Below are 17,676 nucleotides of genomic sequence, written 5' to 3'. Positions count from 1 at the left end.
GCCCCGTGGAAGAGTGGACAGATTACATATTCTTGCATCAGTAGCCAAGACATTCTAAAGAGGTCCAAATAGACCTAAGAAAACATTCGCAGCATACTGTCAGATAAATAACTCAGTAGTAGGGTAGAAAGAGATCAGCAGGAAAGGCAAAATGCAAATTTAGTATGCAATTATAGCACCAATTATAGCGTCTGGTATGGAGAGTTTGGTACTACGGGAGAAACACCTAAGTAGCTTTACTGAAGTTCATGAGGAGAGCAGTAGGAAAGACCAGGAGAGAGCAAGTTAGAAATGGAAGAATGCGAAAAGAGGCTGGACAGAAAACGCAGTGAGTGAGGTGGTTAAGAAGCGTCAGTTGAGGTAGTATGGGCACGTTAAGAGAGATGGGAGAGGAAAGAAGAGCTAAACAAGTACAATATTTGAAATGCGTATGCAGGGAGGAGCTGGGCGTGGGAGACCCTGTATCACGGACGGCGGGGTCTAGAAACTGGGACAAAGGTATGGAAAAAAACAATCGTGGAAAAGAAGAGATTGTGTCAGAATAAAGCGGACTGGAAGAAATGGCTAGATTGCGGCTACCCTGACGCTTGAGAGCGTAAGGAAATTGAAGTAGTAGTAGTAGTAGTAGTAGTAGTAGTAGTAGTAGTTTCCCGTATGTGTTGTTTCACTGCAATCAACGCTTTCGTGGCGCAAAATACAAACACATCAGAGTCTTCTGCTGTGACTTTCCTCTAGATTCTGTGATGAAGTGTGGACATCATGTCGCGTATTTCAGTGGATTTACCTTTTTTGCAGTACGTATCGTCACTATAATAATTCATCATTTGTCCCCGCTCCGCATGTGTGCTTAGGTCTTTCGCTCATCAGTGTATGTTCGTGGGTCGAGACCAAAGACGCCGCCACAAAACCGAAAGAGGTAGCGCAATGTCGTGTGACTCCCTTTGTAAAATACGATAGCTGAAATCCAAATGCTGAGACCGAGACCAACACGGTCGATTCCTTTCCCCTTTCCAGATTGTGCTCTTCCGCTAACGATTTTATCGGCGACATGAATCCTCGTTCCTTTTTCAGACTTAAATGCGTTCGCCGAAATATACAATGATTTTAGAGCTTTCCAACAGGATTCACTTGTTCTGATGTCGTGACGGCAGAGCATAAGTGGTACGATGTAGAGGTGATGGGTTCCACTGTGTGTGTGTGTGTGTGTGTGTGTGTGTGTGTGTGTGTGTGTGAGGGGGGGACGACGACAACGGATTTGCATGATTTTACGTTGTTAAATATTCAGGAAAATAATTATGTCTTCGCGACTTGACTCCTAGCTGGAGGCGACCACAAATTGTAAAACAGTGCTAATTGCGGTGGCACTATCGTGCGCCTAAACGGGTCATAAGCTGACGGTGATGATAGAATGTTAATATTAGCTGTAGTAATGGGACTATTACTTTAAGTTTGAATAAGTACAAATTGTCACCCTTTATTGGGTGGATAGTGTCCCAGTCCATCCGACATGTAAAAATCCTTGGCTGTTCTACCGTGTATCATGAGTGCTCGCAGTCGAACATTCTCAAAGCTATGTCATGAGGCGCGTTAATGGGACATACTGGCATTTACAAACGCTTGGTTCACCGTTACGTAACATTTGTTTCGGAAAACACCTAATGAATAATTTTAAAAATCTCGTATGTCTTGTGTAGCAACGAAATATTTAACTTGAAAACCCGTCAAAGATTTCAAAATCGCTTTAGACCGACAAATACGCAGCAAACAGAAAAGTAAGGCACAGCTTAACCTTACTTAACAATCTGAAAAGACCAGAGTGCGTTAGCGCAGAAAAGGAATGGTAAAAAGAAATGCTTTCGGTTTTACTGAAGAAATATCTGAAAATTACATGAAATGATTGGAAAGCCACAACAAATTAACAAAAGAAAGTAGAGCTAAAGTTATGAGCAGCTTGTCCCGGTCTATAGTTCAATGAATATTCTTTGTTGCTGGTGTAATTGGTACTACTTCACGCAATCAATAAAAAACTGTTTTCAGAACCACTCAACTATGACAACGGCATATCATCGTTATTTTCGACGCTGTATGTTCTGAATGTTCCGAAAGTGTTGAAAAGCAACTACGCTTCTTGTTTCTTTCATACAACTAAAAGCTGCGGTGAACGCTGATGTGTAGTCGGTGCGACGCTTGCAGTGTTTTCCTACCGCCCACCGAGAGTCAGATGGAAACTCTTAGATGAGTGATTTAAGATATTGTTCCCACGGAGCACCCCCTCCCTCCCTCTCGTCGACGCCGTCGTACTAGGCTCACTAATTTCTTTAGAACATATTTCGTTAGTGAAATCCTGGTGCAGCACCGAATTAAAATCTGTAGACATCTGTGCTTTATAATTAAGAGCTATCACTACATTCGGCAAAAGAAATGTTACAAAACTCATTGTTGTAGTTGTCTTCAGTCCAGAGACTGCTTCGATGCAGCTCTCCATGCTATTCTATCCTGTGCAAGCATCTTCATCTCCGAATAACTACTGCAACCTACATACTTCTGAATCTGCGTAGTATATTCATCTCTTGGGCTCCCTCTGCGATTTTTACCCTCCACGCTTCCCTCCAGTACTCAGCTTGTGATCCCTGATGCCTCAGAACGTGTCATACCAATCGATCCCTTCTTCTAGTCAAGTTGTGCCACAAATTCCTCTTCTCCCCAGTTCTGTTCAGAACCTCATTATTTACGTGATCTACCCACCTAATCTTAAGTATTCTTCTGTTTTACTGACATAAATTATGTAGGCCGAGACTTGGTTGTCTCACGACCGTTCTCTGTATTGAGTTGTCTTTTCACAACTTACGATACCGTCCGTAGACGACAAAACTCTTGCTTATACAAAAAAGTGACTGAGAACAACTCATGAGTGTATCCAGCCGGGAATCGAACCAGGGCTCCCTAAGACGGCAGTCCGTTACGCTGACCATTCAGCTATCGGGGCGGACATTGTACTGCTATATGATGTCGATAGTGAGCTTTAGTTTCCAAAAATCACAGATAGCTTTCGCGATGGACCAGGAACAGCTGCATCACACATTCTAAACAATCAATCAGAATAAAGCGCAACGAAATGGAACACTGTATCCAACAGTGGTAAAGCGCTATTGCAAACGTTACGTGTGAACACCAAAGTTGGCTTCAGGCGGATCCACAATACCAGTCCTTAGACAAGCCGGTTCAGTACTCGAGACCCGAGCTCCCAAGAAAAAAAGTTTGAAACGAGAGAGAGACAGAGAGAGAGAGAGAGAGAGAGAGAGAGAGAGAGAGAGAGAGAGTGTGTGTGTGTGTGTGTGTAAAACTAGTTACATATCTTAAAGATTGTTCTGAAATGCAGTTCTTTCCTGTTTCAGAGTTTTCAAGAAGAGTTCGCCGAATGGGAAGGTAAGTAGAATTCACTTCCATTAGCACCGAATTAACTGTAATTAACAAACACTCCTTAATACTAGTTCCATGAAAACCATTTATATTTCGTAAAGTGAGATTGCCTTACATGGAGAAGTTGTGTTACTGGTACGATTCTTGGCGAGTCAAAAGATTCGAAAGCCGTAGAACGTTTCCTTTTCTAAATCAAGAAACCGTGTCCTCGGCAACTGAGGGGAATCAGCATTGTTCTTTAGTTCGTCACAGTTGTAAAATGTCTTTAATGGCTGATTTATTTTCTGTGGAAACAGTTCAGAATCTTATATAATTAATACATTTCTGATACCTCTTTTATTAAATTGATCTCATAATTTATTTCTTTCAGAACCAGAGTAGAGGGTAAAAGGAAGCTAGCTTCTTTTTTACTAACCATTTTCATCGGGCTGAAAGTGAAGTACATTACTTAACGGTTCAGGCACAAAAACGGTTAATGAAACTAGATATGCCAAATTTTTTCATTAAACTGCGTAACTGTATAGGTACATGTTACATTGATTGGCAGCTCCTATTAAGTGGTGATGAAGACTCGATTGTTCATTTGATTCAATTCTGTTCATGTTTTCGTTTCACTCTTGGCCTATCTGAAATGTAACATCTCCACAGAACTAGTGGAAATTTAAAGGAGCTCCACGATGACTTCCCAAAAAGCACATCAGTAATGGCCGTCATATGAGCTTCGTTGTCTTTAAAAAATGGTGTAGAACATGGAATCATTGTTTTGTAAAACTGAATTTGCCCCCCCCCCCCCCCCCCCTGTTTCGTTTAGCGTCCTGAACATGTTGCAGTGATGCTGCCACGCGTGGAAGCCATAGAGAGAGCGAAAGGGTATCTCCAATTTGAAAAGAAATCAGACTGCCGTGAAACGAAGGTATCTCCAATTTGAAGAGAAACCAGACTGCCGTTACTACTCCTGTGAAACAAAAGGAAGGCGATAATCGATAAGGGAGTGAGACAGAATTGGAGCCTGACCCCTGTGTTGTTAAGTCTGTACTTAGATCGAGTAGGTTGTAAAAAGGAAGTGATGTTCAGGAGGAAGAAATAAAAAGTTCAATTTTTGACGCTGACGTAATTCTATCATAGATGACGAAGGACTTGGAAGATCATTTGAACGGAGTAGTACCTTGAAAAGAGATTATAACAAGAATACCAACAAAAGTAAAACAAGGGTCCTGGACTGTAGTCAAATTTAATCAGGCGATGCTGAGAGAATTAGATTAGGAAATGAAACACTAAAAATAGAAGAGTTCTGCTGTTTCGGTAGCAAAATAAATGACCGTAGCAAAATAACTGACCATGCCTGATGTACAGAGCATGTCATGCACAGAGTAGAAAGAGCAAGAAAATCTTTTCTGAAAAAGAGAAATTTCAACATGAACTGTACAATGAAGTGTGTAGAAGTTTCTTAGACTGTATTTATCTGGAGTGTAGACAAGTGCTTTTTGCTGGCGGTACGCAACGGTACGCTGTACCGGCAAAAACTTTCTTACGTTTTAAAAAGTGTGCCATTTATTGAGAGCAAGATGTAATATAAATATCCCGTTACGCAGCGCTGTCTTTGCGAATGAAATTTCCAGTTTTATTCGGTATAACTTGGCACTACTATTCTTGGCACTATGTCAGTTTGTGGGATGGAGTTCCATGCCTGTTGCACTCGGTCGGCCAGTACAGGGACGGTTAATGCTGTTTGTGGAGGGGCTGGAATTGTCCGATGATGTCCCAAATGTGCTAAATCCGAGTCAAATCTAGTGATATAGCACGCCACGGCAACATGTCGACACACTGTATAGAAGGCTGGGTTTCGACAGTTTTACGTGGGCGTGCGTTATCCTCTTGGAAAACACCCCCTGGAATGCTGTTCTTGAATGGCGGCATAACAGATAGTCACCAGATTAATGTGCAAATTTGCAGTCAGGGTGCATGGGATAACGACGACTGTGTTCCTGCTGTTATACGAAATCACACCTCAGACCATAACTCCAGATGTAGGCCCAGTGTGTCTACTACGCAGACAGGTTGGTTGCAGGCCCTCTACTGGCACCGAGACAGAACCAGCCTTCATTAGGAAACAAAACAGACCTCACCCCCCCCCCCCACCCACCTTCAGTGAGCTCTGGCTTGACAACACTGAAGTCGCAAATGTGGGTGGTTTGGGTTCAGTGGAATGTCCGCTACTGGCCGTTTGGCTTGGAGCTGTCCTTGAAGTAACAGATTTGTAACATTTTGTTCTGTCACTGTGGTACATTCGTGGGACGAGCAGGTGTAGCCATTAACATGGCAGCAGCTATGATTAATAGTTGGCAAGTGCTGCAGTACCTAACATCCAGTGACCGTAAGGCAATTTTCGTCGTAAGGGGAAATGAAAATAATACAGGGAGACAAGCAGAGGAAAGCAGGATTGGGTTGGACGTCAGGAAAGCAGTTTGGGATGGCTTAGCTGGCTACCTTGCACGATTTCCAATGGAATCGCTTCCAGTTATGTAGACTTGGGTGCGCGGCTAGTAACTGAAATCTCGCAAACAGTATCGGACATTTACACGCCTAAGAAAAGTTAAACAGTCAGGCTACAATCTTTTGGAGCCCAGAACTTTCCACGCTGAGACGAAGGGTAAGGTAGAGAAGAGCAGCTTATCAATATGCTCTAGGACAATCAGAGCGCATTTCTAGGCTCCATGAATACAGGGCAGTTAAGATGTGCTCCAAAATGTTGCTTCAGGAAACTAAAAGAACACACTGGGAGAAATTTCTACAAAGGCAACTGCAATTTGGCATTTGGGGAAGGCCTTATAAATTATTGACTGAAAAGGTTAAGGGACCTACTACTATGTCCAAAATTTGTAAGGAGGATGGATAGAGTGAATCAGCAGAAATCTTCTAACCGTCCTACTTTCTGGTTATAAAACACACAGTTACGGAAATATATCCACAACTTATAAATGAACTAGATAATGAAAACAAAAGATAGACGTTGGTGATATCTGTCGCTCAAGAAGAAGTTGCTGTCGCAATTTCCGAGCTCAAAACTGGAAAGGCAGCTGGTCTGGATGGCCTCTATCAAGAGGTCGTGCGGGTGGTAGGTTCACTTGTAGTGCAATATTTGACAGCGTTACTAAAAGAGGCGTTGCGAATAGGTAGCATCCGTCGATATGGAAAACAGCTAGAACGATAGTAATTAAAAAGGGAAAAGATAAAGACCAGACATCACCGAAGAGCTACAGACCTATTTGCATATTAAACGTCTTGGCCAAAGTTGTTTAACGCCTGCTCTGTGATCGGTTGCAGACGCACAAGGAGATCTTGGGTCTAAACCAGTGTCAACAGGAATTCAGAAAGGGAACTCTGTACATGATGCGGTTAATAGAGCTCTTCAGATTGTAGAAGATCCGACAACGACGTACGCAGTCGCGCTCATGATTGACACCGCTAACGCATTCGACAATCTTTTGTGGCCTGCATTGTTCGCACGCCTTAGATATGTCAGGGTCCCCAAAGGTCTGTATGAGTGCTTTGTAGATTATTGTAGTGGATATAGCGTCCAGTGGGTAGCGGGGATGAGCAAGGTAATCAAAAAGGTCACCAAGCGCTGTCTTCAAGGCTCCATAAATGGTCCACTGTTCTGGGACCTTAGTAGAGACCCCCTATTACATCTGTTACACGTGGCATATGCTATTCAAGGTGTTGTCGCATACGGAGATGGCATCCTAGTAGTTGCGTCTGCATATTCCAGGGATACTGGAGGAGAAGGCAAATAATTTGCTACCTCATATTCAGCAGTTGTGCAAGACCAACTGACTGACTCTAGCTGTTTGTAAAACCACATACATACTTCTGAAAGGAAGAATTTCTCTTACCGGAAAGCATTTCCTGAAGCTTGACGGAATGCCTGTCAAACGGAGCACTGTTCGTATGGATTTAGGCATTCTTCTAGACGAGAAAAGAAACTTTCTAGAACACGTAAAATCTGTTGCTCAGAAAGTATCCGAAGTTATGTACAAGACTGCCCGTACTGGCACTGCTTACTATAAATTACCGTTGCATGTTGTGCGGTCATACCTCAAAGATACCTTCAGCGCCATTGTGGGCTTCGTTGCCAGCTCCTGGGTGCATCGCCATAGGCTAGGCACCTACAAAAGAATACTGCGACGAATTCAGCGATCACCGGTTTCTTTCGCAATACACCTATAGAGGGTTTACCGATAATCCTCGGGATGTGTCCAGTGAATATCGCGGCACGCTGCAGGGCGGCGCTGTATTGGCTGGGGCGTGAGCAATATGATCGTGTGTAAGACATCACAGAAACACATGTTACTGGTAAGACATATAAGAGACTGGAAGTTAGATGAATGGTAGTCTGCCTGGGACACAAGAAGCACTTAAAGGCGGATTTGCAGTATATTCCCAAGCGTGAGGGACAGGTTCGAAACTGCGCGACATTGCCCCTACTCGAAGTGTGGTGCAGCTACTAACAAGTCACGGTCCATATCCCAAACATCTGCATCTAGTGGGATGTAGTAACACGACAATCCGTGAATGCGAAGACGAAGGTTCCACTGATCATGTTCTTAGATGCCCTTTTTTCAGGTAGAGAGACATTGCGGACAATAAGACTGCGATCTGCAAACAATTGTAAGTGACTAAAACGTGTGGACTGAAGTCAATATGACAGCACATCAGACATCTAAAAGGCAGCTGGTTAACTTTGCCTGTAACATCAAATGGACGGTCCAGATATCAAAATAATCCCAACAGGTCATAAGACGCGTTTCCTCAATTATAGATTGTATTTTGCTGTGTCCCTACTCTATTTAGAGTTAATCCCTACTAGAACTAAAAAAAATACTTGCTTATTTGACCCTCATTGAACGTTGCCATGACCTTGATCAATGTATCTTTTTATATGTAAAATTTTATGCTCTTTTCAAACCTTAAATATTCCTGTTCCCATTTTAAGAAACCACTTTAGCCTCCAAATAACCTTGAGAATGATGCTGACCCTCATTGCCGCCTACATCTTTCGTCCAAAGCATTTTGCTGTAGCTCATTTATATCCCTAGTCATTTCCCATTATGGATTAAAGTGGTCCACTGTGGATATAAAAAAAATTATAGAAATCCGATTGCCATATGGTCTCCCTGTAAGGTGATTCTTACCTTTGTGCTTTAGTGGTGCTAACTATAAGTCTTTGTCAGTTGTATCAAGTATAGTGTCATCTGCATATAATGTGGATTTAACAAAAGCAAGTCATTAATGTGGATTATGAATAGTAAAACTTCAAACACAGAATCGTGTGGCACACCTCGCGTGACATTCGAGATATTTAATCTTCTTTTGTTGAGCCGCACTGTTCGTTTTCTATTACTTACGAACTGATCAGAGAGCGCTCTGAGCTTCTAAAGCCATAGCTGTAGAGCTTCTTTTAAATCGACTTATTTTTTGAATTATAAACTATGAAATTAATATATTTTTGTAAAACTATGTAATCCACGATTGCTAGTTGCTGTTCATATGTAATGCTATACTACAAATAAATAAATAAATAAATAAATAAATAAATAATTGCTTTTAAATCAGAATCATTTGGCCGACGTTCAAATGTTTTGTCGAGATCAGTAACCGTGGGATCAACATAGAACAGAGATTCAAATGAGGATAGTACAAATGAAACAATATAAGTTGCTTTTGCTGTCGAACAAACGATATCTGAAACCATACTGTAAGTCTCTCAGAAAGTTGTTCATAGATAGTTCACAGATTTTTAGCTGCACGCAGTACTGTATTGGTTTAGTAAGGATGAGTACAAGGGAGACTGGGTGATAATTATTAGGATATGACGAGTAACTTTTTGAAGATGAAGGGAACAGTCACTGTTAAATATCCAACAAATCAGTGGACGTAGCTGATATGCTTTTATATCCAAAAAATTGTAACAAAATCGGAGAGACCATAAATGTAGCGGTACTATGATTTTGAGTGACGTGACTTTGCTACTGATGCGATGATATCACTTATTTAAACCTCCTTCCATTGAAAGAGGTTGCTCCAGAAAGCTGTTATTATAACTTAAATTCAGGATGTTATCAAATTTGTGGCTTCGTTCATCTGGAGTGTTCTTTTCAGTGTAATATAATTGATTTTCTCAGCTTCAAAATTACTCGACTTACATTAAAAAGACCATCGCTAGAGTTCTAAGCTTTTCGGGTCATGTGTGAACCATTTATGCACATCTGTGACAGATTTCCTGGCATTTTTTACTACTTAGGGCAACAGGTTGTAAAGATATCTGAGAGTGCATTATTGTTGTTTCTGACTTCAGTCCGAAGATCGGTTCGATGCAGCTTTCAGGTGTAGTTTATCCAGTACACGCATTTTCTTCCATGAATACCTATTGCAATTTTTGCACTTCCCTTCCACTTCCTTCCATTACTAAATTTACTTTTTCTTCGTGTATCAGGATGTGTCTTACCAACCGATCCCTTCTTTTAGCCAAGTTGTGCTGTAAATTTCTTTCTTCCCCGCTTCGATTGAGTGCCTGCTCGTTGGTTATTCGGTTAGATTAGATTCAGTTTTCGTTCCATAGATCCAAAAACGCGAGGATTCTCGTGGGTGTGGAAAACTTCAGAAAGTTTAACGTAAAAAATATAAAACATCTGAATATAATGCCCACTATCGTGATCATTTGTCAAGAGATTGTCAAAATAGGCTAATACATTTCTATGAAATTATTTACAGGATTCTCTGTCAGAATGAAAGATAGTTTTCCACTTTTAATAAATTTATCGTACACAGAATACCTAGTGTTCACTGTTGTGACCATATGCTGTCAAAATTGAAATCTAAAAGACGTTTTTACTTAAGCTCGTCTAACAGTTTCTGTTACGATAATTATATATACCGGTAGAGTAAGAGGAGTTACCTATCAGAAACTCTTTCAAACTCTGTTTAAACAGTGCTTTATCTGAAACTGTTTTTTTTATGACTGCTGGCAATTTACTGAAAACGTGTGTTCCTGAATATTGGACCCCTTTTTGGACCAAGGTAAGTGATTTTTTAGGTCTTTACAAAGATAGTTCTTATTCGCACAATTCGTTCTATTTATTGAGCTGTTGGTTGGAAGCAGAGACCTATTACTCGCAACAAATTTCATTTTGAAATAAATATGCTGAGAAGCAGCGGTTAGAATACAAAGTTCCTTCAACAGGTTTCTACATGATGCTCTTAAATTTAAACCACAAATGTGTCTTATTATACGCTTTTGCATGCTAAAAACTTATGCACAGTTTGGCGAGTTACCCAAAATACGATCCCATATGACATAATAGAATGAAAGTAAGTAAAATATGCAAGTTTCTTTTATATTTATATTTCCAACATCTGACATCATTCTCTCCGCAAATACAGACTTACTTAGGCCCCTTCAGCAGTTTTGCAGTATGCCCTTCCTTCTGAATTTATTATAGAGTTGTGATCCCAGAAATTTAACGCAGTCAGCCTCTTTGATCTGTATGTTTTCATATGTTACACACATACTGGAAGGAAATCTCTTACAGGTTCTGAACTGTATATAATGACTCTTTGCAAAGTTTAATGACCGTGAATTAGCTTTAAAAGATTAATTAATGTCAGTGAAAATTTGATAAGCAGCCATTTCTAAATCTGTACTAGACTTGCTACTTATTGCATTGTTCGTATGATCTGCAAACAAAACAATCTTAGCATCTGGCAATGTAACAAGACGGGAGGTCATTAACGTACACAAGAAAAAGGAATGGACCCAAGATGGAACCTTGAGGAACACCACATATAATTAATTCCCAGTCATATGAAGACTGACTGTTTACTGTACAGGTATTTTGCAATGACACCCTTTATTTCCTGTTAATAAGACTCAAACCATTATGCAGCACTGCTGGTGACACCATAATATTCGAATTTACTTAAGAGAATGCTGTGATTCACATAGTTGAAGCCTTTTGACAGGTCACTCAAACTGGCAGTCACCTCTAATTTACTATCTAATGAATTAAGTACTTTCTCACTGAACGTGTAAATAGCTTTATATCTACATCAGAGTCCTTAAGAAACCCACACTGTGACGTGGACAGTATATTTTTTGCAGTTAGACGCATAAGGAGATGCTTAGACACAACCTTTTCAGATATTTTTGAAAAAGCTGGCAAAAGTGAAGATGATACATTGTTTGATGGTATCTCTTTATCCCCCATCTTGTAAATTCAGCATATTTTAGCCCATCTGGAAATCTTCCGCTGACAAGAGATTGATGACAGATAACTTAAGACAGAACTCAACTCGCATGAGCACTCTTTGATTAACTCTGTTGATATATTGTCATAACCACTAGAATACTTAGATTTCAAGGATTTTATGATGGATGCAACTTCTTTGAGAGACGTGTGTGTCATTTCCATTTTACTGAAGTTAATTTTAAAGACTGGGCTCAGATACTCCATTGCACTGATCACCAAACCTGATAACCCCAAGCTGTCAGTAACAGAACTGAAATACCTGTTTAAGAGACTTGCAACACTACATGCATTTGTTGCCAAAGTCTCATTTATTTTTAGAGCCATCTGTTCCTCTTGCTTTTTGGCCCCACCTGTCTGTCTTCACTACATCCCATGTAGTTATTTTGTTATAAGAAAATTGGTCAGGAAGCAGAGGATGACTGAGAACAGTGTTCGTACGAGTACTACAGACCTGCCGCTACATCTGATTTCAAACATCTCACTTGTTGCAGTAGTAGCTGCAAACAGTCGAGAAAACATGGAATAATTGTGAGGCTGGAATAAAGAAGTCTTTACGTTGTTGCATAGTATTAAAATTGTAAACCAGCAGTTGAAAGAAACCGTCAGTTGAGTAGAACCATAATTTGGTTTTCAAGTCGACGTAACACATCGTGTTACATAGAACGGCACGTAATTGAAATTGGTTAAAAGAAAACTGCTATTTTCAGACCCCAAACTCATCATCATCTCAATCTGTATTCAGTGTCTTACACGTAGAAAAGGAGAATTACTAAGTCATGTGTGCCATGTCCAGAATGGTAATATAATATTTTATTTTACCTTTTCCACTCCATTCTCAGAGGGATGAGCCTGCCTACTCTATGGCAGTGCCATCTTTGTCAAGTCTAATATTCAGCGTCTCTCCATGCCAGTATTAATGAAAGACGGCATAGAAATTCTCACAATAAAACCGAGAAATTGGTACCGCAAACGGCTGAGAGCAAGGGGAAACTGCAGCCGTAATTTTTCGCGATGGCATGCAGCTTCAGTGTATGGTTAAATGATGAGGGCGTGCTCTTGGGTAAAATATTCCGGAAGTAAAATTCGGATCTCCGGGCGGGGACTACTCAGGACGACGTCGTTACCAGGAGAAACATAGCTGGCGTTGTGTGGATCGGAGTGTGGAATGTCAGATCCCTTAATCGGACAGGTAGGTTAGAAAATTCAAAAAGGGAAATACATAGGATAAAGTTAGTGGGAATTAGTGAAGTTTGGTGGCAAGAGGAAGACGACTTCTGGTCAGGTGAATACAGGGCTATAAATACAAAATCAAATATAGTAGATTTAATAATGAATAAAAGAAACGCGATAAGCTACTGTGAACAGCGTAGTAAACGCATAATTGTAGCCAAGATAGACACAAAGCCCACACCTACCATAGTATTAAAAGTTGATATGCGAACTAGTTCCGCAGATGAAGAGATTGAGGAAATGTATGATACGATAAAAGAAATTGAGATAGTTACGGGAGACGAAAATTTAATAGTCGTGGGGAATTGGAATTTGATAGTAAAAAGGAAGAGAAGGAAAACTATTAAGTGAATCTGGACTTCGGTAAGGGATGTAAGAGAGAGCCACGTGGTAGAATTTTGCACAGAGAATAACTTAATCATAGCTAACACGTGGTTTAAGAATCGTGACACCCCCGCAGGTCCGGGGGTAGAATAGCCCCGAGGTATCCCTGCCTGTCGTAAGAGGCGACTAAAAGGAGTCTCATACTTTTCGACCCTATAAGTTCAGGTACGATTTTATGGTTTGACCTGCCATTTTGCAAATTCTACAGAAGTGCAGACCATATCGGGAAGAACGCCTTAGATGGTGCATGAGTCCTCCATTGTGCCCTTGGATCCCATCTTCTGAACCTCTTGTCATGGCTTTGCATCTCCACCTGCAATTAAACTATCTGGGCAATGACACTCTCCATGGTATGTCATCTTCTTCTGTTGCCTCCTGTCCTCTTTCGCCCCCATGACCATACTTCCAAATGCAGGGGACATAGGTCCCCTCCCCCCAGCTGGAGAAACAACAGCCTCATCCGGCTCCTCTCGGTCAGAAGTGCTCCTTTCGCACCCTCTCTCCCAAGATCTCCACTAATGCCATAGCAGACACTCGCCAGTGGCTGAAGGAGCCAAAAGCTGCTGGATGAAGAGCTTCACGGTCATCCTCTGTGTCTGAAGCTCCTTTGGATAAGTCTTCCCAGCAAGCCCCTAAAGAGAAGCGCGAGGGCAAGCCAAGAAAGACGTCTGCTAAGAAAAAGGACCCTGTGGTGGCCCCAACACCACCATTCCCCACCAGTTCGGCGCCTGAGGATGAGGTGGAGATCTTAGCGTCCCTTTAGGACCTGGATCTCACTAATGACTCATCCACAATAGGAATGGGTACAAATACTCAATTGGTGGCAACAGGTGCCCCTGAGGCGTTACCTGCCTCCTTGCGTGCTTCATGCCTTCCTAGCCTCATGATAACGACATCCTCCGGTGGAATCGCTGCGGTTTTCTCCACCACCTGGCTGATCTACGGCAGCTGTTAAGCTTTACACCTGCTTTCTGCGTTGCCCTCCAGGAAACCTGGTTCCCGGCAGTGCGGACCCGTGCCCTCCACGGCTATAGGGGATATTAAAAGAACCGTAGTGACTATAATAAGTGTCAGGTGGAGTTCATGTCTATGTCCTGAACTCAGTATGCCGTGAACCTGTGCCCCTTCGAATCCCCCTTGAAGCTGTGGCTGTTAGGATAAGGACGACACAGGAAATAACCTCCGCTATCGGGTGGAGAAATGTAGGGTCCCCATGACTAGGTCAGGCGTGCACTACACGCAGGAAGCGGCTACGGAGGTAGCGGAGTACGTGTGGAGTGCACATAAGGGTTTTTTAGGTTAGAGAATTCCCTCCCTAGGCCCGACAAGACGCCTCCTGAGATCCGACAAGGTAGCAGTAGGCAATATTAATGTGGTAATAGTAAACTGCTTGAGCGTCTATAGAAAGGTTCCAGCACTGCTCTCATTAATAAACGGTCACAATGCCCACATAGTACTAGGGACAGAAAGTTGGCTGAAACCAGACGTAAACAGTAATGAAATCCTAAACTCAGATTGGAATGTTTACCGCAGAGACAGGCTGGACAGTGAAGGTGGAGGCATGTTTATAGCGATAAAAAGTGCAATAGTACCGAAGGAAATTGTTGGAGATACGAAATGAGAAATAATTTGGGTGAAGGTCATTATTAAAGCAGCCTCAAACATGGTAATTGAATGTCTCTATAGGCCCTCTGGCTCAGCAGCTGTTGTGGCAGAACACCTGAAGGAAAATTTGGAAAATATTTCGAGTAGATTTCCCGACCATGTTATAGTTTTGTGTGGAGATTTTAATTTACCAGATGTAGACTGAGAGACTCAAACGTTTATAAAGGATGGCAGGGACAAAGAATAGAGTGAAATTTTTGAAGTGCATTATCTGAAAACTACCTTGAGCAGTTAAACAGAGAACCGACTCGCGGCGATAACATATTAGACCTTCTGGTGACAAACAGACCCGATCTATTTGAAACAGTTAACGCAGAACAGGGAATCAGCAATCATAAAGCGGTTACAGCATCGATGATTTCAGCTGTAAATAGAAATATTAGAAAAGGTAGGAAAATTTTTCTGTTTAGCAAAAGTGACAAAAAGCTGATTTCACAGTGCTTCACGGCTCAACACAAAAGTTTTATCTCAAGTACAGATAGTGTTGAGGATCAGTGGACTAAGTTCAAAATCATCGTACAATATGCATTCGATGAGTGTGTGCCAAGCAAGGTCGTGAGAGATGGAAAAGAGCCACCATGGTACAACAACCGAGTTAGAAAACTGCTACGGAAGCAAAGGGAACTTCACAGCAGACACACACATAGCCAAATCCGTGCAGACAAACAAAAATTACACGAAGCGAAATGCAGAGTGAGGAGGGCTATGCGAGAGGCGTTCATCGAATTCGGAAGTATGTTCTATGTACTGACTTGGCAGAAAATCCTAAGAAATTTTGGTCTTACGTCAAAGTGGTAGGTGGATCAAAACAAAATGTCCAGACACTCTGTGACCAAAATGGTACTGAAACAGAGGATACAGACTGAAGGCCGAAATACTAAATGTCTTTTTCCAAAGCTGTTTCACAGAGGAAGACTGCATTCTAATTCCTTCTCTAGATTGTCGCACAGATGAAAAAATGGTAGATACCGAAATAGATGACAGAGGGATAGAAAAACGGTTAAAATCGCTCAAAAGAGGAAAGGCAGCTGGACCTGATGAGATACCAGTTCGATTTTACACAGAGTACGCGAAGTAACTTGCCCCCTTCTTGCAGCGGTGTACCGTAAGTCTCTAGAAGAGCGTAGCGTTCCAAAAGAGTAGAAAAGGGCACAGGTCATAACCGTTTTCAAGAAGGGACGTCTAACAGATGCGCAGAACTATAGACCTAGATCTGTAACGTCCATCAGTTGTAGTATTTTGGAACACGTATTACGTTCGAGTATAATGACTTTTATGGAAACTAGAAATCTACTCTGTAGAAATCAGCATGGGTTTCAAAAAAGACGATCGTGTGAAACCCAGCTCGCGCTATTCGTCCATGAGACTCGGAGGGCCATAGACGCGGGTTCCCACGTAGATGCCGTGTTTCATGACTTTGGCAAGGCGTTCGATACAGTTCCCCGCAGTCGTTTAATGAACAAAGTAAGAGCATATGGACTATCAGACCAATTGTGTGATTGGATTGAAGAGTTCCTAGATAACAGAACGCAGCATGTCATTCTCAATGGAGAGAAGTCTTCCGAAGTAAGAGTGATTTCAGGCGTGCCGCAGGGGAGTGTCGTAGGACCGTTGCTATTCACAATATATATAAATGACCTTGTGGATAACATCGGAAGTTCACTGAAGCTTTTTGCGGATGATGATGATGTAGTATGTCGAAAGGTTGTAACAATGGAAAATTGTACTGAAATGCAGGAGGAGAAATGCCGGAGGTATGCAACGAATTGACGCATGGTGCAGGGAATGACAATTGAATCTCAATGTAGATAAGTGTAATGTGCTGCGAATACATAGAAAGATAGATCCCTTATCATTTAGCTACAATGTAGCAGGTCAGCAACTGGACGCAGTTAATTCCATAAATTATCCGGGAGTAGGCATTAGGAGTGATTTAAAATGGAATGGTAATATAAAGGTGATCTACTTAGGAGAGACAGCATTGGTCGTATTTTTTTTTGTTTTATTAACCGCAAAATCGATTTTCGGTCACTTAGTGACCATCCTCAGTGCTAGAAGTTAAAAATTTTTTCACATAACGATCAGAGAGTATAAAACAGAAAATCACAACTACACCTACATATGACCATAACAGTTGGTAGGAACATACCTGTAACATACAATTTAAATTGGTAGGCACTGGTGTCAACAAGCTTAGAGCGATCACGTAAACTGAGGCCGCTGTTTACATGCACTTGTTGAGCAGACCTCGATGTGACAGGGCTTGGAACGCCCTCTATGTGACATGTGTCACGTGAAGACTTAATATTACTGGTTTTGCGAGATATTAACACTAAACAACTCTTGTGCATTTGTGAATCATGAAGTAATTCAAATTTAAAATGTACGTAAAACACATAGCAGACGAAGGGGGAAGGAAACATCTAAAATACATTGGCGTATTGTTTTTAAAAACAAACTTAACAAAACATAAAACAGATCGATAATAAGTTGTCAGTGCAGGACAGGCAAAAAAGAAAGACAATAAAAAAGAATAATATATGAATAACATGAAATGAGGCATAACACAGGTTTTTTAAAAAAAACATAATACCCACCATCTGGCGTGGGAAGTTAGAAGTAAAACGTTCGTGATTTACGTAAAATGTTACGTTAAGACTAAGGAGTCAAA

At 41.4% G+C, this 17,676-nt stretch overlaps 1 protein-coding gene across 3 annotated transcripts in view; it reads left to right on the top strand.

Moving 5' to 3' along the window:
- The window catches only part of LOC124801998 (beta-arrestin-1), a 522,503-nt gene that overhangs the window by 397,676 nt on the left and 107,151 nt on the right, over positions 1-17,676 (top strand). For all 3 annotated transcript variants that reach the window (XM_047263118.1, XM_047263136.1, XM_047263127.1), the window contains exon 3: positions 3,396-3,426. In XM_047263118.1, coding sequence (XP_047119074.1) covers positions 3,396-3,426 — 31 coding nt within the window. The remainder of the gene's footprint in view (positions 1-3,395; positions 3,427-17,676) is intronic.

The sequence above is a fragment of the Schistocerca piceifrons genome, chromosome 1 (genome assembly GCF_021461385.2).
Source record: "Schistocerca piceifrons isolate TAMUIC-IGC-003096 chromosome 1, iqSchPice1.1, whole genome shotgun sequence".
NCBI classification, from domain to species: Eukaryota; Metazoa; Arthropoda; class Insecta; order Orthoptera; family Acrididae; genus Schistocerca; species Schistocerca piceifrons.
The sequence above is the reverse complement of the archived record's forward strand: the minus strand, read 5'-3'. Positions and strand labels throughout refer to the sequence as shown.